The 23865-nt window shown below is 39.0% G+C and overlaps 2 protein-coding genes across 7 annotated transcripts in view; both read left to right on the top strand.

Annotated features, from left to right (window-relative positions):
- The window catches only part of C12HXorf21 (chromosome 12 CXorf21 homolog), a 111058-nt gene that overhangs the window by 54807 nt on the left and 32386 nt on the right, over positions 1–23865 (top strand). The window lies entirely within an intron of this gene.
- LOC111530583 (DDB1- and CUL4-associated factor 8-like protein 1) lies at positions 11955–13805 on the top strand. Its single transcript, XM_023197853.3, has one exon. The coding sequence runs from the start codon at positions 11970–11972 to the stop codon at positions 13803–13805; it is 1836 nt and encodes a 611-aa protein (XP_023053621.2). The 5' UTR covers positions 11955–11969.

Genomic DNA, 23865 nt, shown 5'->3' on the forward strand with positions numbered 1-23865 from the left:
AGCTAAACCCATTGCTTCCTTCGCAGCTCCTCCTGATCTTCCCATTTTGGACAATGATGGTGCCATTTTCCCTACATACCCACACTCAGAGTTACTTTTGGCTCCTCTCTCTCCTTCACTTCCATGTCTGGGGGTCTTGGTCTCTCAAATGCGTTCCTTCTCTTTCTTTTCTCCTACCTTCCTCTTGGTTCCTGTCCCAGTCATCTCAGGCTGAGATGAATCCAGCAGCCTCCTAACTTGAGTCCTTAACACCAATCTCACTCTGCTGAAATTAATTTTGCACTTTATTGCTATATTATATCATGTGGTCAATCAGCTTCCTTACTTGCCAGAACGTTGTATTGCCTACAGGATGAATCAAATGTACTTAGTCTTGCATGTCTCAACTTACCTCCCTGACCTGACCTTATCTCCCACTCCTCCCTCCCAGGAATCTTTTTTCTTTCTTTCTTTTATTATTATTATTATTATTTTTGGCTGGGGACATGTCTATCCCTAGACACTAGGATGCACTTTCTGCTTTTCCAGCATCGGACCCACCACTTTACTGGTCTGTCTTGGGTCCTACACATCAGAATGATAGAGTTCTTATTCTGCCGGAATTAAGATACCAGCAAACTTCTCAGTTGACAACAAATAGGAAAAGGGGCCCATTACTGTACTCAAAATTCTAGGCCCTTTTCCTTCATTGCTATGAAGGAGTGTGGAGATTATCTGGAATACTTATAAACCTCATCCGCATATAATGAAAGAAGACTCTGTTAGGGCTGATTGTTTAATATGAAGAGAAATAAGATAAATAGTGGGAGACTTGGGGTATGTCTGAATGGGGATAAGGGGTCCTAAAGGGGGGATTCGGCAAACTGGGACATTTCAAGAAAGGCTCTTAGGTGAGCATGACACTGACAAACAACGCTTGTACCCACCTATATTGGTGTCTGTTACTGACCCACGTGAAATTGACAACAGAAACCTCTTCACTTTTATTGCCCTTCTCTCCTCTGTCTGCAGTGTTTTCCCTCTTCTCACTGCCCTTATGAATCCTTTCTGTGTGTAGGGCCAAATAAAGGTTAACCTGTCACACAGTCATCTCTCTCTTCTTCACCCTTAGAATGTGCATCATCTTTAACCACAAACAGCTGTACAGGAAATGCCATCTGCTTCTCCCCCCACCCCCTTAGTTACTCTTTATTTATTTATTTGTTTATTTATTTATTTATGACAGAGCAAGGCTCTCTCATCCAGGCTGGAGTGCAGTGGTGCGATCTTGACTCACTGCAACCTCTGACTCCCTAGTTCAAGTAATTCTCCTGCCTCAGCCTCCTGAGTGGCTGGGATTACGGGTGCCTGCCACCACGCCTGGCTAAGTTTTGTGTTTTTTAGTAGAGATGGCGTTTCATCATGTTGGCCAGGCTGATCTCGAACTCCTGACCTCAGGTGATCCGCCCTCCTTGGCCTCCCAAAGTGCTGGGATTACAGGCATGAGCCACCGTACCTGGCCCTTGGTTACTTTAAAATATTTATCTTTAGTTTTTATTTTAATTAAAAATTTAATCACAGTTATACTTGCACATAAATTGGGTCAAATAATTCTGAGAAGTTTGTTATGAAAAACTGCTGTCCTTGCCTCCTTTTCCAGAAGCAACTACTTTTATCTCCCTTAACTAATTATTTAATATTTACCATCATTTCTTTAAATGGCATGCTTTTGTTGCAACTTTTGGATTTTTCAGTTTGGGGCATTATTTCTTGACTTGTCATCATGAAGAGGAGGATTTAGTTCTCATTCCTCTCCTGGCCTCACCAAGGATATACAACTTTGTCCCCTTCCTCTCACTATACGGAGTGGCCACTTAGTCTAGACTCACAGGCCAATGCCTAGGATGATTTTTATTGGTATCACTGTACTATATATATATATTAAAATAGTATTTTATACATACATGATATTCTGCTATATATGATAAAAATATTTTATCTTTGTTTACTGACTTTATGGTCACCTTGTGGTTATATTTTAAATTGAGTTAGATCCATTTTCGGTGCTTTATATTATCATGTGCTGTACTATCATGACTCTATAAAAGCTATTTATAGCTCAGCCATGTAGTAGAGCATGGGTTGTTTTTGTTTTGCTTTGTTTTTCGCAACACACCTTTCTTTCTTTCCTTTTTTTTTTTTTTTTCTTGAGACATGGTCTCGCTCTGTTGCCCAGCCTGGTGTACAGTGGCACAATCACAGCTCACTGCTGCCTCGAACTCCTGGGCTCAAGCGATCCTCCCACCTCAGCCTCCCAAGTACTGGGACCACCACGCCTGGCTAAGTTTTGAATTTCTTGTAGAGATATGATCTCCCTATATTGCCCAGACTGGTCTCAAACTCCTGGGTTCAAGTGATCCTCACGCCTCAGCCTCCCAAAGTGCTAGGATCACAGGCATGAGCCACTGTGCCTGGCTTTACTGCTACACAACTTTCTTAAAATTATGAATTGGAGATTATAATTGTCTGGATCTGTCTATATGGCAGCTACTAGCCAAATGTGGCTATTTAAATTGAATTAGATTAAATCAAATTAAAATTTCAGTCACGGTAGCCACATTTTAAGTGGCTATTGGCTATCATATTGGAAAGCACAGATATTTGACATTTTCATCACTTCAAGACGTTCTGTTGGATAGCATTTTTGTCGCCTCAGAGATGACCTAAAAGAATGCACAATTAAAATGAAAATATCTTTACAATTTTTCTTTGAACAATTCACACAGGCATTCTAGACTTCTCCAAATGGAAGCATTTAAAAAACTTTAGGCCGGGCGCGGTGGCTCAAGCCTGTAATCCCAGCACTTTGGGAGGCCGAGACGGGCGAATCACGAGGTCAGGAGATCGAGACCATCCTGGCTAACATGGTGAAACCCCGTCTCTACTAAAAATACAAAAAACTAGCCGGGCGAGGTGGCGGGCGCCTGTAGTCCCAGCTACTCCGGAGGCTGAGGCAGGAGAATGGCATAAACCCGGGAGGCAGAGCTTGCAGTGAGCTGAGATCCAGCCACTGCACTCCAGTCCGGGCGACAGAGCGAGACTCCGCCTCAAAAAAAAAAAAAAAAAAAAAAAAAGAATTCGATGCATAGTGTTGTATGTAATCTAGATTTTGTATTTGTTATATAGTGTGTCATAGTGATGGATAACTGATACAGTGGGGCAGGCTGGAAACCAGTTTTGCCTACTGTCTCTAATTTTTCAAGTTCCTTTCTCCTTATGTAAGGCCTGGGGAAACTCGATGAAAGCAGTATAGTATAGATATAACTCTGCTAAAGTCATTAAGCATTTTCTGGGCCCGAGTAAGACAGCCATGATTATGGTTCCTCTTGAAGTATATCAAATTGCCTCCTTAAAGTTTGCTGTTTTTTAGTTGCATCTATTGTTTTTATTCCATATCATTCCATGAATAATCTCTTAAGACAAATGATCAGTGAGGAAATTTTACTCATCTCTTTTGTTCTGGTTTCCCTGAATCTTCTCATGGTGATTTATATAAGCTGACTCTCTCTCCAAGATTGTCTATTCAAATTCCAGATCCTTGGTTTTAATATTTTCTTCTTTCACTCAGTGTTACTTGTGACTTTGTATTGTGTGGGATTGTAATTATTGGGACTTCAAAAAAGTATATGAGAAGGAAATAGAGTTAAGCATATTTATCCTTTTTTATCCTTTCAGACATGCTCTTTCACTAACCTGCGAAACTTAACAGAAAATTGGCACAGGGTAATGGCATCTTGAAACTCTTTTATTCGTGTGCACATACATCAGTCACAAAGTAAACACAAATAACTGTAAGTTAAAACGTTAACTTCCTTCTTCCCTCTTTATTCAGGTAATTCCTGCCACAGTTTTGTAAAGGGGAGATCCTAGAATTTACTTCCTTGATAAGCTATAAAGTTTTAGTATGTTGAGTGGGATATCTGCAATAAAAAACAAACTGGCTCTCTAATGTCCTCAATGTTTCAGTAGGAGAAACAGAACTTGCACAAGACTTTTCTACATATCTCTGGTATCTGCATGGTTGATTTAAAAAGAAGACCACATTGTTATTTTTCAAAACAGTTTTCTCTCATTCAGGTCTCCTCCCTTTATAGTGTGATAACTTAACAATTCTGAATTACAGTATTTTTCCTTCCCTATTATTCACTATTAATAACATTAGAGAACCTTTATATTTTCTAAAAATTATTTTTTTACTCCTACTTTTAATTTTGATCCATTCTTCACTTAATAGTCAAAGTGACATTTTAAAAATTAAAATCACATTGTCTCATTTTTTCACTAAACTTTGCAATCATTTCCAATTGCACTTGGAAGAAAATTTAAAGTCTTAAACATAGTCCTACATTCTCTATTTCTTCTACTTATGTCAACCTTCCTGTCTTTTATCATATGCTCTGAAAAATCCCTTTTCTGAAAAAGCTATTTTCCCATTGCAGGCTTTAGCCATTCATCTGGCCAATTTTCTTCCAGGTCTCAAGTTAAATATCACTTCTTCATAGGGCCCTTCCCAGATGTCTCTCTAAAACAAATGAGGCTCACCCTATCCTTTCTGTACATGTCCTTCATGGTGTTATCAAAATTTAGAATGATATATTTATTTGTGTGATGTTTAATATCTGAATCTCTTCCACACCAAAAGCTACATGGTTTAGGAATTTTATTACTTTCTTAAAGACTCAATTCAAGGCAACTTTTCTTACAGAGAAGCATCCTTTTGTGTTGGTTTTTGTTCCTCATATCAGTCTCTGTTCTTATTTCATCTCAACATTACTCAGATTAACCTTCTCCATTTTGCAAACCTTTACACTCTGGTATCAGCTCCAAATTGTTCTGCTACTCTGGCCCTGATGATGCCTTTTTTTTTTTTTTTTTTTTTTTTTTGAGATGGAGTCTTGCTCTGTCGCCCAGGCTGGAGTGCAGTGGTGCAGTCTCGGCTCACTGCAACCTCCGTCTCCAGGGTTCAAGCAATTCTCCTGCCTCAGCCTCCTAAGTAGCTGGGGTTACAGGTGCCTGCCACCATGCCCGGCTAAGTTTTGTATATTTAGTGGAGATAGGGTTTCACTATGTTGGCCAGGCTGGAATCAAACTCCTGACCTCAGATGATCCACCCGCCTCAGCCTCCCAAAGTGCTGGGATTACAGGCATAAGCCACTACACCCAGTCAATGATGCCTTCAATTTAGGAGAAAATTCTGTGCTCTAGATCTTAGTATCTCACCTCAACCCCAATGCCTCCATCATCCTTGCCCAGAAAACCTCAGCAACTAATGGGATTTAGACGGGGAATTGAACATTCAACCTCTAGCCATCGCTCCTCAGCCTCCTAATTATTTGTGAACAGCTGGATGGCATTCATCTCATCCTATCCTTTCCATGCCTAAAAAGTATGCATTTTCCAGATAAAAATCAGAGGTGAATTAATAATAGACCAAGACAGAGGGGGGTGAGAATCAACTTTTCCCTCTTTCTACTTGTAATAACAACATTTCCTCAGAAAAAAATATGTATACGCTTCCAAGCTTGAAGTTTTATGGTTGTTTTTTCCTCATATATCGTCTATCATCAAAGGAAGAAAGGTTAAAAGCATCTCTTCCACCCTGTAAAGGGATTGCTGGGGTTGGCTGATGACCCTATGGCCTCTACCTTTCCTTCTCTGCCCCCAATAAAAAGATCATGACAATCACTCCTATCTGATCGTGCCAGCAGGAGAAAGGAAACAATAATCTAAAAAACTTCCAATTTCTTTCTATTGGTTCAACAAATGAACCGAAATAATCCAACATTTCAGATTCCAGGGTGGCCCATGCATTTTTTTTTTTTTTTTTTTTTTTTTTTTTGTGAGACCGAATCTCACTCTGTCACCCAGGTGGGACTGCAATAGCACGATCTCAGCTCACTGAAACCTCCGCCTCCCAGGTTCAAGCAGTTCTTCTGCCCAGCCTCCTGAATAGCTGGGACTATAGGCATGTGCTACCGTGCCCAACTAATTTTTTTTTTTTCTTTTTTTGGAGACGGGGTTTCACCATATTGGCCAGCCTGGTCTCCAACTCCTGACCTCGTTATCCGCCCACCCCAGCCTCTCAAAGCGCCAGGATTACAGGTGTGAGCCACCACACCCTACTGGCCCATGCTTTTATAACCAGAGGCTGTGAACCTGCAATAAAAACATCTGACTTTCTAAACATGCTCAATGTTTCTCCTTTAGTGTAAGAATATGTCTGTATGTTTGGTGTTGGGGAGGGAGGGAGAGGAATCGAAGAAGTAGAACACCCGACCTGAGTCACAGAAAATGGAATTTTGTAGGGTTAGTTTATCATGATGTACCAAGGACTTCATCCTCAGCAAACTAACACAGTAACAGAAAACCAAACACCACATGTTCTCACTCATAAGTGGAGTTGAACAATGAGACCACATGGACACAGGAAGGGTATTGGGGGAACCAACCTCCAATATTTCAATGTAGGTTCTTTTCCATTTTCCCTAAGTGTTGGCCAGCCTGAGAAATAAAGGGAAAGAGTACAAAAGAGAGAAATTTTAAAACTGGGTATCCATGGGAGACATCACATGTCAGCAGGTTCTGTGATGTTCCCTGAGCCACAAAACCAGCAAGTTTTTATTATGGATTTCAAATAGGGAGGGGTGTACGAATAGGGTGTGGGTCACAGAGATCACATGCTTCAAGGGCAATAAAATATCACAAGGCAAATGGGGGCAGAGCGAGATCACAGCACCAGGGCGAAATTAGAATTGCTGATGAAGTTTCATGTCCCACTGGGCACGCATTGTCGTCGATAACATCTTATCAGGAGACAGGGTTTGAGAGTAGACAACCAGTCTGACTCAAATTTACTAGTCAGGAATTTCCTAATCCTAATTAGCCTGGGGGCGCAACTGGAGACCGAGGCTTATTTCATCCCTTACCTACAACCTTATAAGATGGACACTCCCAGAGCAGCCATTTTAGAGACCTCCTCCTGGGAATGCATTCTCTTTCTCAGGGCTGTTCCTTGCTGAGAAAAAGAATTCAGTGATATTTCTCCTATTCACATTTGTAAGAAGAGAAATATGACTCTGTTGTGTCAGGCCCCACAGGCAGTCAGGCCCAATGGTTATCTCCCTTGTTCCCTGAAAATCGCAGCCATCCTGTTCCTTTTGGATGCCCAGATTTCACATTGTTCAAACACACATGCTTTACAAACAATTTGTGCAGATAACGCAATCATCACAGGATCCTGAGATGACATATATCCTCAGCTTAGGAAGATGATGGGATTAAGAGATTAAAGGAAAGACAGGCACAGGAAATTATAAGAGTATTGATTGGGGAAGTGATCAGTGCTCATGAAATTTCACAGTTTATGGTCAGAGATTGCAGTAAAGAGAGGCGTAAGAAATTACAAAAGTATTAATTTGGGGAACTAATAACTGTCCATGAAATCTTCACAATTTGTGTTCTTCTGCCATAGCTTCAACCGGTCCCTCCATTCGGGGTTCCTCACTTCCCACAGCAGAAGGGGAACATCACATACTGAGGTCTGTCGGGGGGTGGGGGTGAGGGTAAAGGGGAGGGAGAGCATTAGGACAAATACCTAATGCATACAGGGGCTCAAAACCTAGATGGTGCATTGATAGGTGCAGCAAACCACCATGGCACATGTTTACCTATGTAACAAACCTGCATGTTCAGCACAAGTATCCTAGAACTTACTAAAGTTAAAAAAAAAAAAAAAAACCAGCTAAATTTTCAAGTAGAGGTAACATAAATGCCAAGAATCAGATTGGTGGGGACTGAATACTGATATAAGACTTTTGGACTAAAAGACTGATGGTATTACCCGAGAAAGTGTCTTGTATATTAAAATAAAGTGTCAATGGAGGGGATGCTGAGGAAAATTGACATTTAAAGACAAGCAAAGGAAAAAGAGGGCTGAGAGGCAATTCCTCCTTTGTCTTTCGTGTTTCTGTATAACTTGAAAGCACAGTCTCTGACTGATTTGTTCTAAACCATCTTTTCAAGGATGTTTGTCCAGCAAACATCCTTGGAAGACAGAGATACTTCTGGAGCAAAAGGCAGGCATGCTTACTACCCAGAATAAAATATTTTGGCTTCCCAAGCTCAGGACTCCTTTCGTACTAATGCAACCTACTTTTTGTGTATGCTTCACCCAGCCCTTTTCATGTCACTCTGTGGGAATCTAGGCTCAGGGAACCAACACAAATGATTGGCTACTGTTATTGCCATTGGTAATAAAGTCGTTTGACTATGAGTCTTGTGTTTTCTGCCATCAACTATACCAAAATGCCAAAACTGAGATGGGGGGACTGAATACTGATATAAGACTTTTAAAAGCTAATTTTTTAGCTTGAAGTAGGATAAAGTCTTAGACTCTTGGCCATTCTTGATAAGGTACTCATAGGAAAACTAAAAAGTCAGATAAGTTGAATGGAAAAGGAGAACTCTATGATATTAAGTATAATACACTGACAATAAAAGGAACATGAGAATATAGGTAAATGAATATCACTACTGTCATACTCCTGTATTGTCAGCACCCAGACCAGGAAATAGAACATCACTAGAAACTCAGAAGCCTTCCTTGTGCTTTCCCCCCACACTTTGAGACTTTGAGTAATTCCTCTCCTGACTTCTAATAGTGTGAATTCATTTGTTTTGGTAAAACTGGAATCATATACGATGTACTTTGTGTTAGACTTCTTTTCCTCAACCTTTATGTTTTGAGTTTGATCTAAAATTGTTGAGTGTGGTTGAATATCAGTAACTCTATTTTGTTGGTAGCATCTCACTGGATGAATATATTATGATATATTTGTTCTTTCTACTATTTATTGGTATTTTGATAATTTCCAGTTTTGAGCTAATGTAATAATGCTTCTATGAACATCTAAATATGTATCATTTAATGAGCAAGTGAACATATTTCTGTTGGGTTTACACATGGAAATGGAATTTCTGGCCCACAGGTAAGCATATGTTTGAATTTAACTGATACTGCCCATTAGTTTTCCAAAGTAAGTTGACTAGATTTACATTCCAACCAACAGTCAATGGGAGACATCTTTATTTTCTACGTTCATACCAACAGGTGGTATTGTATGTCTTTTTTTTCATTTCTGCCATGCTGGTCGGTTTATAGAATAGCCATTAGCTTTTAAGCATAATTATATGCAGATTCCTCTGAAATAAACAGAGGAGGATTTGACATTTATTAAACACATATTATGTATTGGTCATCACCCTTAAGGTTAAAAATCAAAGACAAATAAAACACATAATAGCCTTCAAAAAGACTATAGTGTGAGGAGAAATGAGAAAATGCCAGGGAAGCTTTCCTAAAGGAAGTGATGTTTAAGCTGTAGTTTAAACAAGAAGACATAGGCAGACAAAGCGGGGGCTGGACATTACACACCGAACAAGCAGCATTTGCAAGAACATAGAAGCACCAGAAGGTATAGAAAACTTAGGGAAGGAAAAATTGTTCTTTATAAATGTGGCATAAGGGGTAGGTGAGGAGTAAATGCAAAGATTAGCTCATGTTTGCTCATATGCTACAGAATGCATTTGTGTTTCCATTTATGTAAGCATATGTGATAATATATGCATTATATAAATGCATGTAACATGTTTTTCTTGGTAAGTCAAGATTAAGTGTAATAAATTCAAGTTTGCAAGTATGATTGAATGTCTCTTACAATACAGGTGATATAAATCTTTTAAGCTCTCTGCGCCTCAGGTTTCTTATCTGAAAAAGAATAATACCTACAGGCTTGTTGTATTGTAGAGATTATTTTTTGTACAGCCACACTAAGCACTCAGCACATTGAAGCTATTTTGTGCACATCAGGGAGTTAACTGCAGTGAGGAACATTAAACACAAAACATAGATTTTACCTCAGTTCTCTCATACAAAGTGTATCTAATTGATGAAAGTGGCTACACTAAACAACTGATTTTCACTGTAGAACAAACAGCCTTCTATTGGAGGTAGATGCCATGCAGGACTTCCATAACTGGAGACAAGAAATTAATGCCTGGCTTCACGGCTTCAAAGGCCAGGCTGGCTCTCTTGATGGGGGTTAATGCAGTTAGTAACTTTAACTTGAAGCCAATGCTCATTTACCATCTGGAAAATCCTAGGGTCCGTAAGAACCATGCTAAAGCCACTTTGTGCTCTAAAAAGGGAACAACAGGCCAGGCGCGGTGGCTCACGCTGTAATCCCAGCACTTTGGGAGGCTGAGGGGGGCGTGATCATCACCTGAGTTTGGGAGTTCGAGACCAGCCTGACCAACATGGAGAAACCCTGTCTCTACTAAAAATACAAAATTAGCTGGGTGTGGTGGCGCATGCCTGTAATCCCAACTACTCAGGAGGCTGAGGCAGGAGAATCGCTTGAACCTGGGAGGCAGAGGTGGCGGTGAGGTGAGATCACGCCATTGCACTCCAGCCTGGGCAACAAGAGTGAAACTCCATCTCAAAAAAAAAAAAAAAAAAAAAGGGAAACAAAGCCTGGGTGACAGAACATCTGTTTACAGCATGGTTTACTGAATATTTTTAATCCCCTGTTGAGTTCTACTGTTCAGAAAAGAATATTCCTTTCAAAATGTTACTGATCATTAACATTGGTCCTGGTCACCCAAGAGTTCTGATGATGCACAAGGAGATTAATGTTTTCACACCTGCTAACACATCATTCATCGGTAGACCTTGGGTCAAGGATTCTTTTAGACTTTCGAGTCTTATGATTTAAGGCTGTCAGTCTTTGCACTTCACCATTGTGCCCCAGATTATTCCTTCAACTGGCATGAAGAGGGGTATGGCAACTGTGGGATTTCAACCATCATTTAACAAGATATGGGAAGTGAATAGCATTTGCTTACCATGACTTTAGTTTTAGTTTCACCTTCCAAATTCGACTTCTATACACTTTTTAAAGTTTTATTTAAGTTGTACTTTCATCATCATACACCGTAGTAACAAAGCCCTTTCTAATAGTCGTTGTATTAGCTACCTTGTGGCTGTTAATGTTCATGCTCCTGCAAGATCCTTTCAAATCCCTTTTTGTACCATCTACTTCCCTTTCCCTTCCAAGCATCAGTACTAATGTACAGCTCTTTAGTCCTCAAGCTGCTGAAGGGGCTTTTGCCCACAGGTGAAGAGATTGTAAAGCATATGGGACATCTGGGAGTTGATATGCTCATCCCTCCCAGTGTGGCCTTTAACCAATGACTGAACAGTGTAGGAGTATGAAAGTTCGCTCCCTTGCCTGGTATAAGGATAACTCAGACGTAACTTACTCTCCAGAGTTCCCCAGGAGGATCGTGCCGAAGCTGTCCTCTGAGGGATGTTCACCTGAGATTTCACTCTTCCTTGCATCCACTGTCTTCCCTTAGATCATTTTCTTAAATTAATCAAACATACATCCTCATCTCAGAGCCTATATCTAACTTAAGATACACCTATAGTAGAGACCTCTCTGTCACGCCAAAATATTGCCGTCTGGTGGCAAGACTAAGAATATCAGAGTTCTTTGCATTCACGGCGTGACCTTTCTAATAAGAGCATTTCCCAACGTGCGGCAAGTTTCAATCTTCAAAACAACCACAGCTACTCACAGTGTAAGATGCCTGTGGGGGTGTGGCTCTGGGCCTGGAAAAATTAGAGCAGTCTGGACCCTGAGAGGAGGCGAGCCGATAAGAAGCCTTCTGAACCTCACCGGCTCCCGTAGTGACGTCAGCCTTGGTTGATTAGTTTGTCGCCCCTTTTAGCCAATCGGGTTGGTGTCTCTTTGCCGCTAACCTAGTGCCTTCTCCGACCGTCCGTCCTCAGGGCAGGTGTGCTCTCTTCCCTGAGCTTTTAGCGGTTGACTTTTCCAGTTCCAGATCAGATACGGCAAACATCGTTCGAGATGTCCCACCAAGAGGGCAGCACAGATGGCTTACCAGACTTAGGGACTGAAAGCCTGTTAAGCAGCCCAGAGGAGCAGTCTGGAGCAGCAGTGGCGACGGTGGCCTCCTCCGGCACTGAAATGGCGGCCGCAGAACCATCGACCGGAGATGGCGGTGATACCAGGGATGGTGGTTTCCCAAACGATGCCAGCACAGAAAATCAAGACACAGACCTAGAAAGTTCAAGTGAAGACGTCGAACTTGAAAGTGTGGAGGATTTTCAGCATTTCTTCGTGAGTGGTGAAGGTTTATTTTATTACCCCTTAGTGGGAGAGGAGGCGACAGAAAGGGAGGAGGAAGAAGAAGAGATGGAGGAGGAGGAAGGGGAGGAGGAAGAAGAACAGCCTCGGGTGTGTCCACGATGCGGTGGCGCCAACCATGAGCAGTGTTTGTTAGAGGAGGATCGGGCGCTGGAGGAGTGGATTTCCTCAGAGACGTCTGCCCTGCCCCGACCTCGCTGGCAAGTCCTTACTGCTCTTCGCCAGCGGCAGCTGGGTTCAAGTGCCCGCTTTGTATATGAGGCCTGTGGGGCAAGAGCCTTTGTGCAGCGTTTCTGCCTGCAGGGTCTTCTTGGAGGCCATGATGGTTCTGTCAGTACTGTACACTTTAACCAGCGTGGCACCCGGCTGGCCAGTAGCGGTGATGACTTAAGGGTGATAGTGTGGGACTGGGTGCGGCAGAAGCCAGTACTGAACTTTGAGAGTGGTCACGATATTAATGTCATCCAGGCTAAGTTCTTTCCTAACTGTGGTGATTCCATCATGGCCATGTGTGGCCATGATGGACAGGTACGGGTAGCAGAACTAATTAATGCATCGTATTGCGAGAATACTAGGTGTGTGGCCAGGCACAGGGGACCTGCCCACGAGTTGGCTCTGGAGCCAGACTCTCCTTATAAGTTCCTCACTTCAGGTGAAGATGCCGTTGTGTTCACCATAGACCTCAGACAAGACCGGCCAGCTTCAAAAGTTGTGGTAACAAGAGAAAAGGATAAGAAAGTGGGACTGTATACAATCTCTATGAATCCTGCCAATATTTACCAATTTGCAGTGGGTGGACATGATCACTTTGTAAGGATTTATGACCAGAGGAGAATTGATGTGAAAGAAAACAATGGAGTACTCAAGAAATTCACTCCTCATCATCTGGTTAATTGTGATTTCTCAGTAAGCATCACCTGCATTGTGTACAGCCACGATGGCACAGAGCTCCTGGCCAGCTACAATGATGAAGATATTTACCTCTTCAACTCCTCTGACAGTGATGGTGCTCAATATGTTAAGAGATATAAGGGGCACAGAAATAATGCCACAATCAAATGTGTTAATTTCTATGGCCCCAGGAGTGAGTTTGTTGTGAGCGGTAGTGATTGTGGGCATATCTTCTTCTGGGAGAAATCATCCTGCCAGATCATCCAGTTCATGGAAGGGGACAGAGGAGGTATAGTAAACTGTCTGGAACCCCACCCTTACCTACCAGTGTTGGCGACCAGTGGCCTAGATCAGCATGTCAAGATCTGGACACCCACAGCTAAAGCTGCCACTGAGCTTACTGGGTTAAAAGATGTGATTAAGAAGAACAAGCAGGAACGAGATGAAGATAACTTGCACCGTATCGACCCGTTTGACAACCACGTACTTCGGTTCTTCATGCGTCACCTGGCACAGAGAGGTCGTCACCCCGGCTGGAGAGGTCATGGAGCTGAGTTCCCAAATGAAGAGCTGGGTGAGTCTTCCAGCCGCTCAGATACATCCGAGGAGGAGGGCCAAGATCGAGTGCAGTGCTTGCCATCCTGAAGGCCTCATATCCAGTCTAGCTAGATGTTACCTGAGTACCCTGGACTTTAAAATTCAGTCTGACTAATTTAGAATTGTCAATAGATTAATAGATTTGCTTTCTGTCTTCTATTTTTCACAATATATTCTGAAAACCATCTCTTCCATCTCCTTCTCTTCTCTCCTTTCTTCCTTCCACACATTCTTTGTCTCTCATTCCTTTCCTCTGTTTCTTTATGCCTCTTTTGTTACCCCTTATATGAGTGCATACACAACTTATGCCTCTTTTCTTTGTTCCTTTATAATTTACCTCTAAAATTGCATAATTGTGTTGAAAAAATTAATGGCCTTATTAGATGCATCTACTCAGACATTCTGAAAACTATTCCTTTTTTACTTTTTTTCATCTTTTACCAATTTATTTTGAAGATCAAGTTCTTCAGTTGACTTGAAAATTTCATAAATGTGTTTATTCTTTAGAGGTAAAATAAGGCAAACCATAGTTCTTTGAATACTGACACTTGGACACACACAGTCTCAGAAAAGGAAAAGATAAGTAGTGTGTAAATTAATTCCTAACACTTAGCCGTTCAAAAGTTGTGGTGACAAGAGAAAAGAATAAGAAAGTGGGACTGTATACAATCTCTATGAATCCTGCCAATATTTACCAATTTGCAGTGGGTGGACATGATCCATTTGTAAGGATTTATGACCAGAGGAGAATTGATGAGAAAGAAAACAATGGAGTGCTCAAGAAATTCACTCCTCATCATCTGGTTAATTGTGATTTCCCAATAAACATCACCTGCATTGTGTACAGCCACGATGGCACAGAGCTCCTGGCCAGCTACACACACACACACAGACACACACAGCCTCAGAAAAGGAAAACAAAAGAAGTAGTGTGTAGATGAATTCCTAATTAGATAATTCATCTCCTCAGAGCAAATAACTTGGGATTATCCACATTTTCTGAATCCATATGTTAATAATATTGATTAATTTGAGCACACTGAAGCTGGTAAGAACTAAATTAAATTTAATCACATGACATTGTTTATGCATTAACTTTTCTTGAAGTTTTATGCTTGGGAACTCCCACAGGATTACATTCCAGGAAGTCCTCCTGAGACAAGCATCTCCTATAAGATGCCAGCTAGGAATATAAAAATCTCTCATATTTGAAAAAATATATTTTAATTAACTTTTAAGAGTAAGTTGCAATAAAAATTGTTTATACTTACAGCCATTTGATACTGTTGGTAGAAGAATCCTATTTGACATCCATGCATTGCTTAAAATTTAGCTGTTTTATGAGTTTGTTTTAAAAATGGTTGCAATAAAGTTTGTTTATACTTACAAGTGATGTAGTTGGTAGAAAAATCCTATTTGACATCCATGTATTGTGTAAAGTTCTCTCGGCTGTTTTATGAGTTTAAATTGTTTTAAAAATTGTTTTAAGCTTTACTTAATATAAATTTAAGTTACTAGATGTTCAATTACTGTTCAATAAAAATATTCATTTTTATTTTATATGTGTTATTTGTGCAAATGAATTCAGAAGATCACCTTTTCCCCAACACGATGAACTATACCACACCATTTTTTTTTTTTTTTTTTTTTTTTTTTTTTTTTTTGAGACAGGGTCTCACTCTGCCGCCCAGGCTGGAATGCAGTGGCACAATCTCAGCTCACAGCAACCTCTGCCTCCTGGTTTCAAGCAATTCTCCTGTCTCAGCCTCCTGAGTAGCTGGGACCACAGGTGTGTGCCACCACGCCCGGCTAATTTTTGTATTTTTGGTAGAGACGGGGTTTCACCATGTTGGCCAGGTTGGTCTTGAACTCCTGACCTCAGGTGATCTGCCCACCTCAGCCTCCCAAAGTACTGGGATTACAGGCATGAGCCAACACATCCGGCCTATACCACACCATTCTTTGCAGACTTTTCTTGGGAAAAGGATGTAATGAAACATCCTGTGTCCTGACAGTGGCTTTTCTTTGATAATACTTCTTGAAATGAGTATTATCTCTGTGTTTTTGGGAGAATGTAGAGTGATTTGCATAATGAGATTGGAATTTAGAATGGAACATAACGACTGAAGTTCCTGCTCACTGAGATTCAAAGTTAGGGACAACTGCCTGGGGGTCTGGGAGCCTCAAGAAGCCCATACCAAGGTCTGCTCTCAGGAAAGGATATTAAGAGTCCTAAAAGAGAATTTACGGGCCATAAGAAGAGAGTTATAAACTAGAATTCCAAGTTTGGGGCACCCTGTATAACTTCATGGGATGCATACCGGCAATAATACTAACAAAACATTAAAAGAAATACCCATCATTTGGTATTTCAAGTGACACTCGGTGTCAATGAGAGCAAAAGTGAAAGCAGGTAAATTATGCAGTTTTTTTCCACCTGCTGTTTAGAAGGTCTGCCTCTATGGGAATTTATACTCTGCTCACTTAGCTAAACTAAAACTTTACTCAGAGTTCCCTGAATGGTTCTGAGACTGCTTCTTAACAATAGTATAATTATCAAGACCAGGAAATTAACTATATTATAGAGCGAATTCAAATTTCATCAATGTTCCCATTAATGTGTTTCTTCTTTTCCAGCATCCAAGAATATATGTTAATCGTTAGATCTCCTTAGCCTCCTCTCATGTGTGACTTTTTTTTTTACTCTTTTTTGTCTTTCATGACCTTGACAGTTTTGTAGTGTAGTGTACTGATCAGGCATTTAGTAAAATACATCCTATTTTGAGTTTTCCTGATGTTTTCTTATGATCCCATTGAGGTTGTTCATTTTTGGCAAGAATACCACAGAAGTACTATCTACAGTTATTTTTGAGGTGTGTGTGTGTGTTTGTGTGTGCACGCACATGCGCATGCGGGCGCTTTGCTGTAACTGTTTTCTTCCCGTCTGACACTGAGTCCTGAAGCTAATGCCTCATATTTGAGGTTTTTCTTATGGCAGTACCCATTTTCTAGTAACCAATTTTGTGGCAGTCACAAAGGACTAGATTATGTTATAAAGACTACAACTGGCGTATCTCAGTGCTTTAAAAACAAAGGTTTATTTTTTGCTAATGCTAAATGTCAATCGCAAGTTTGCAGAGGGGCTTTGCTCCTGGTTGCTTCTCAGATATTCAAGCTGATGAAGCATCCACCACTTTCAACATTTCTGATCCTCAATGCAGAGAGGAAAAAGAACTTCGGAGTATCTTACATCAGCAATTAAATGCTTCAGCCTTGAAGTGACATATCCTGCTTCTCCTCTAAACTCATTGTTTCAGTCTAGTCCCATGGCCTCCCTAGGCTGTGAAGCCACCAGGAAGAGCATTCCTACCATGTGCTTGGAAGCAGGGGACCAGAAATATTTGAAAAACAGCATCAATGATGACCACGTTTCTACTATGATGGTTTGTATATTTTAAAATTATTTTACAAAATCATTTTCTGGCTGCATTTTATGCATAATAAAAATTTTGAAAAAAGCTAAAAAGCATAAAGGATAAACACCAAATTATTCCTAATTGAACCTTCAAAAGTTATGCATGTGTGTTTATGTTTGTTTCCTTGCATCTGCTTTTTCTCTCTCTCTCTGTGTGTGCGTGTGTGTGTGTGTGTGTGTATGTAATCAGGACCACACCAGAAACAGAGCTATATACCAATAAATTTCACTTATTTTGAAAATCTTACCATTTCAGCACAAATTCTTTGAAATGACTGATTTATTAAATAACTAAATACTACTTCACTGCATATATGCAGACCTTTTTTACATTTTTCTTTTTAAGACATACAGTCAATTTTGATATTCTCCTATTATAAAGCTGTGATCATATAATCTATTAAGATACATTTATTCTGTTTTCCTACTTATTAGCATAGCATATAAAAACTGGATATAGTGTCATGAGATTTTGAGGCTTATATATGATAGTTAGTTTATTATTATTCCTGAATTATGCAATTGTGAATAAATAAAGTCCTTGCTATACCACACCTCATAGCACATAGTGTTCTTACCTGCAAAGCAATTTAATCTTAATTCCAGAACATCACCATCCCCACAGATGAATGTTAAACCATCTTTTAAATAATAAATGTTTTGGTGTTCATCTTCTTGGCTTTTCCAAGCATACTGTTATGCTATCTACCGATTCTTGTGGGTTTCTCTTATTTAAAACCTACACTATGGCAATCATGAGAATGAGGCTTTCAGAGGTCTAACTGCAGGGATAATAATTGACAGAGGTCCCCAGCTACTGCCTTCCATTGTGACATTGGCACAAATGCCATGCTTCTCATGAGCTGTTCCCAGCTAATGACAGTGTGGCAGAGATGCTAAGACAAACCCATTCTGGAAAACACGGGCTCTTCTGACAGCCCATTTTGGCTCAAGGACTGTTGAAATCTTCTTATAACTGTGCCACAGTCTGATACATTTCCTGCCCAAATTTATCTCCTTTTCTCTCCTGCACAATGGTTAGACTTGCACCACAGTGTGATGACTCTTCCAGCTCCCTCAGGATTCCTCCCTATTTTTCCTTCACAGGCATTTTCTCCAAAAAATTTCTTGCATGTTTAATCCCATCTTGGCATCTGCTTCTCAAAAGACAGGAGCTAACATATACATCATTTTGGGTTCGTTTCTATTCTCTTTACATTAGAAAAAGCATGTTATGTTCTTTGCTTTCTTGTTTTAGATTTTAATGGTCAAGATTCTAGATTAGTGCCATGAACCATGTGATTGATCAGAGTAAAATGCACAGTATCATAAGGAATAGATTAAGGAATAGGTTTCATTGGAGGATTTACATGGCAAGAGTAGCAAGAGAAGGCCTGTATATTCTGACTTTTCCATCTTTCCACAAGGAGCCATGCCATGGTCAGTCAAGTGGAGGGACACTTCCTGTTTCCTACTTTTCCTTGTTAGGGGTCAATTGTGAGAACAAACTCATCACTGTGGGAACAAAATGTTGTGCTACTAGGATATCAAGGTTCTCTGGGAAAGCAAGCTGCCCTGCCTTTGGAAACGCTGAAGCTCATGATAAGTGTGTAGCCCTGCTCTCAATAGTGGGAAGTCATCCATCCCTGGAGAAGCTGAGTAAAAGGACACCTCCTCTCCCTGGGAGTAGGGGGTGCTCTAGGTCTCAGCCAACTAATTGCTTAGCAAACTGAAATGAGTTCCCGGGATCATACTTGGACATTTTTATTTATTGCTTGCTCCCACTTTAAAATGTTAATTACTGTTAGTTCAACTTACTACTTTTCATGATATAGAGGTGTCCTTATATTCATATTATATTAACAAAATTTCTAATGCTAAGCAGTCTTTTCATTCCTGAAATAGCTCTAATTTTTTCTCAGCAGATAAGTCACTTAATGAATGACTGAGTTTTTTTTTTTTTTTTTTCATGAAATCAGGTATTCTCATTTAAATATACTTGAGATTAGACTATTATGGAAACATGGTTGCAGGGAGGTATGTGTATGTGTGTGTGCACATGCGCTCCTCTCTGTCTATTAACTTTGCCAATTACTGATAGCCTAATTGTGCTCCATTCAAAAGCAAATTGCTTGGCTTTCCATTATTTTATATAAGATTAAATAGTTTATTTAGCACAGAAAAGATTATATCAGAAAAACAACACAACATCTTTACTTAGAACTTTTTTGAGAATCTTGATACCTTTTTCACTTTCTTCCATGTTAGTTAATTGGTTCAGATTTTGTATACTTACATCATTTTAGACAATTTTTATTTTCCATATAATTTTTTTTTCAGATTGATGGAATGGATGTATTCTGTCTCTATATTTCTAAACACTGAAGTTTTTCTCTTTTATGCTTCAAAATATATCTATCAATGTTTTCTATCATTATTTAATTTGCCAAAATTTCATGCATAAAACACTTGTAAAAAACAAGTATTCTACACTTAATTTGCCAAAATTTCATGCATTACTTTTAAAACTAGTATTCTATTTATTGTATTATAATTGAATATTCATAATATGATTTATGAATTTATGCTTCAAATTTTCTGAATTTTTGATGATTTTCTTATTCTTTCTACAATTGTTATCTGATAATTTATTTAAATAATTTTTATAAGGAACATATTCAAACCTATGAATCTTCTTTCAATGAATAGTGCTTTGATCACATTTCTTATATTTTAATCAGTAATATTCTCACTATTTTCTGAATTGCCCACGGTTATATTTGCCTTATGCTTGTCCAGTTTACATATTTTAGATATTAAAAATAATGCACGCTTGTTTTAACAACTGAAGTAATGCAAAGTTTATGAATAAATGTGATATCTTCTCTATCCACAGATTACCAAGGTTAATCAGTTTGTTCAGTGTTCTTTTGCATCTTTTTTTGTGCTTCTATGGATATATTCAAAAGTATACATAAATACATATTTGTTCCCCGTCATCAATGTGTTCACAAAAATGAGATCATTCTGTACATATTACTTAATGATTTTTAAATTTTGTTTATTTTTACTTAGTAATATGCTACATATTAGCCTTGCATGATAGCTCATTATTTTTAAAGAATCACTTAATTTTCCTTAGTATCGATGCTCTCTATTAAAGGATTTAGGCTCAGGCTGCAAATTATATTTCTCAATTATGTTCTGTTACCTTTTGTAACTAGTGAGATTCTTTCTAGGTTCTTCAATTAGTTTCAGTTAATTTAACCTGAGGTATAGTGAAGTTTTTTTTTTTTTTGCTTGTTTTGCTTTGTTTTATCTTTGGCTCAACAGATAGTATTTGGAAAAAATATGAAAGGAGGTATGTTGGTAGCCATATCCAGTTTTAAGTTAGAATTCTAACTTTTGTATCCATGTATAATTCTTTTTGACAAGTCTTGCTTCTCAGTCCTCTTCATTTATGACAGTTTTTGCTTTTTCAAATTAAAGTTAAAGCTACAAAACCAAACTCAGCAAGATATGCAAAGGCCTCCATTATATCTCCTCCTCTTCTCTCTCCAGTCTATTCAACAGCCACTTTCCAAACAGACACTCACGCACTCCCCAATCACTTTCCACCACTTTCCAGCCACTTTCCACTCTTTCCAGCCACTTTCGAAACAGACACTCATGCACTCCCCAATCACTTTCCACCACTAAATTTTTCCTTGCTCTCCTGGACCTCCTTATCTAAATCCATGTTTTTCTTTCTGCCTTGAATATCCTTTTTCTTTTTCTGTTTCTGATTGATTCTTGCACATCCTCAACAATCAGCTTAGGAATCACTTCTGTAAAGTTCACCCAACCCCTGTCACTGTCCAATTCTGGGCTTGTTTGCTTTGCAACTATCTATAATAGTACCTATCATCCTGTTGCTGCTGCATCTGACAGCTCCAACAGTGTTTACTAAATTTCCCTGACTCCTCACATTCTCATTATGCATCTCTTCTTTGTTATCGTGAAAAGCAAAAATCAGTAGCACACGTCACAAAATGTAGCATTTAAACATAAGTGATAAAGCATATGAAAACATATTACATATTTGTATTTGCAAATTACATCGTATGAATATAGATATAGATAACAGATACTGATACAGACTTAAAGTCTTAGATATCTAAACACAGAAAGCAATGGTAATTATCCATCAGAATCATTTGCAAGTGATTGGTGAACTGTAAATTTCTGTAGAAATGATAATTATGACCCCTTAGGTTTACTAACAGTCTCATTATCTAGTTTTTTTAGGAATAAATTTTGAGTTAATAGAATCAGTCTAAATTACAGAGGAAATCAAAGGATAGCCTTGGAAAGTTTACTTTGTCTACAATAAAAAAAATTAAATTTCATTTCTTCCTTAAACATAGTATTGGTGAACTTATTTTGTAATGAGTAGCTTGGTCTAATAAAGGAAATTTCAGAAGGTTAAATAGAAAAATAACATAAATGATTAAAAAAAGAAAATCAATGATTCAAACTATATCCATTTACATACTTGAATATAATGAACAACATGAGTCTTGCTTGTCTCTGTTTTCTAGAACACAGATTGGTACATAGCAAATAATAAATACTGGATGAAAAAGTTTTGCATTGGGTTCTAAAGGAGAAAAATTACAGGGTAAAATTATTTAAGTTAAAAATAAATCTATTCCCCCAACCATGATCAAGTACTTTGCTATGTGTTTACCTTGAGTTTGGATAAGTTTAATACATTATTAAATATGCATGCTATTTTACGGAAAACTTGCACCATAGCTTAACTTGAGCAAGCACATTAATGATTTAATGTAAATGTAAAAGCACCAGTGGGCAGTGGAACAATTCATTTAACCAGTTAAGCCTCAGTTTCCTCCTTAACAAGATCATGAATTTGGATGTGATATTTCTTTTGGCTCTGACATTCTACATTTCTGTGATTCTATGTTTTACTCAAATAAAAACAAGTTCGTTAGGCCACCTGGGTTATATTGGTTATAAATGGGAAAACATATACTTAGTTCACAGTACCAATAGTACATAATAAAAATAATGTATTTGATATGTCCTTTGTGGTTCATTTTTAATCTTACTTTCCAGAAAGCATGCATATTTTCTTGGTATTAATTTTATTTTTATCTTGCAACTATAGAAGAAAAAAGTGCCAATTACTTTTGTAAAACGTGTAAAAATGACTTTGTGTAGGAGACTTGCAAGTTATAACAATGCAGGAATTTCTGTTTCTAAATTCAGTGTCTGTTATGGTTCCCAAAGGATTGGGAAGTGTTTTAAAACACTGTGAGAGTTCATCTACATGGCTAATTGCTATAAAGAATATTGTGCTCATATAGTATTAGTATTTATGATATAGAAAATTCAAACTGACATTTGGTAGTAGCCATCTCACATTTTTAATTGCAAAAAAATTTAAATTTGCTGATGCACAGTTTCTATGGGACTACTTTTCTGAGCTTTATCTCAAATGTTGCAAACCACTAGGGAATAGTATTATCTGCTCCTCACGTAGTCAACAAATCTAGTGTTGGGCCAATTTCAAAATGTTACACACACTAAAGAAAAAGAAAGTCATAGAAAATTAAAGGGAAATAGGAAGCCTTTTCTATTTTGATAAAAATAATAAGTACCTAATAATGTGAGATTTTATTTTTGCTCACCTATGCAGCACAAAAGATATTGGAAAGGGAGGTTGCTCTGTTTATTTAAAATGACATTTGGTAGGCATATAAACCTTATCAGGATGTATTTTAGTTAAATTCCTAAAAATAATTCACTTCTGGGAAAAAATCAAGCAAGAAATTTCAGCCCCCAAAAGTAATTTTTTCAAGGCAAATAACTGAAACAAGGATTTGGAAGGAAGGTGCCATCTGAACTCAAGTTGTAGCACTGATAATTTCAAGCCCGAGGAAAACTGATTAGTGTTTGCTCATCTTGGAAGACGGAAGTTCTAGGTAACAGAGGGAGGAAAAAATGTAGTTTAAAAATGTAAATGACCCGCCGGGCGCGGTGGCTCAAGCCTGTAATCCCAGCACTTTGGGAGGCCGAGACGGGCGGATCACGAGGTCAGGAGATCGAGACCATCCTGGCTAACACGGTGAACCCCCGTCTCTACTAAAAAAAATACAAAAAACTAGCCGGGCGAGGTGGTGGGCGCTTGTAGTCCCAGCTACTCTGGAGGCTGAGGCAGGAGAATGGCGTGAACCCGGGAGGCGGAGCTTGCAGTGAGCTGAGATCCGGCCACTGCATGCCAGAGCAAGACTTCGTCTCAAAAAAAAAAAAAAAAAGAAAGAAAAGAAAAGAAAAGAAAAAAAAGAAAAACAAATCCTAACAAAACCAGAAATCCATCCCGCACGAAGAGCCCTGAGGTTGGGTCTTGGTTGACACGTGTTGTGGTAATTGCTGTTCTGATGTCTGTGAATGTCCTTGGCTGATTTCTGTATTAGGGCCTGGGTGTTTTCCTTTCTTTTCTAATATTTAAGTTATGTCCTGGCTTCCTGTGATAATATTCTATTACGGGAAAGACAGAAGTATTAAAATTTATGCATCAAGGTCCCTCTTATTCTTGGGGCTCAAGATAACCACAGTCAAGAGGGGAGA

This window comes from Piliocolobus tephrosceles, chromosome 12, assembly GCF_002776525.5.
Source record: "Piliocolobus tephrosceles isolate RC106 chromosome 12, ASM277652v3, whole genome shotgun sequence".
In the NCBI taxonomy this organism is placed as follows: domain Eukaryota; kingdom Metazoa; phylum Chordata; class Mammalia; order Primates; family Cercopithecidae; genus Piliocolobus; species Piliocolobus tephrosceles.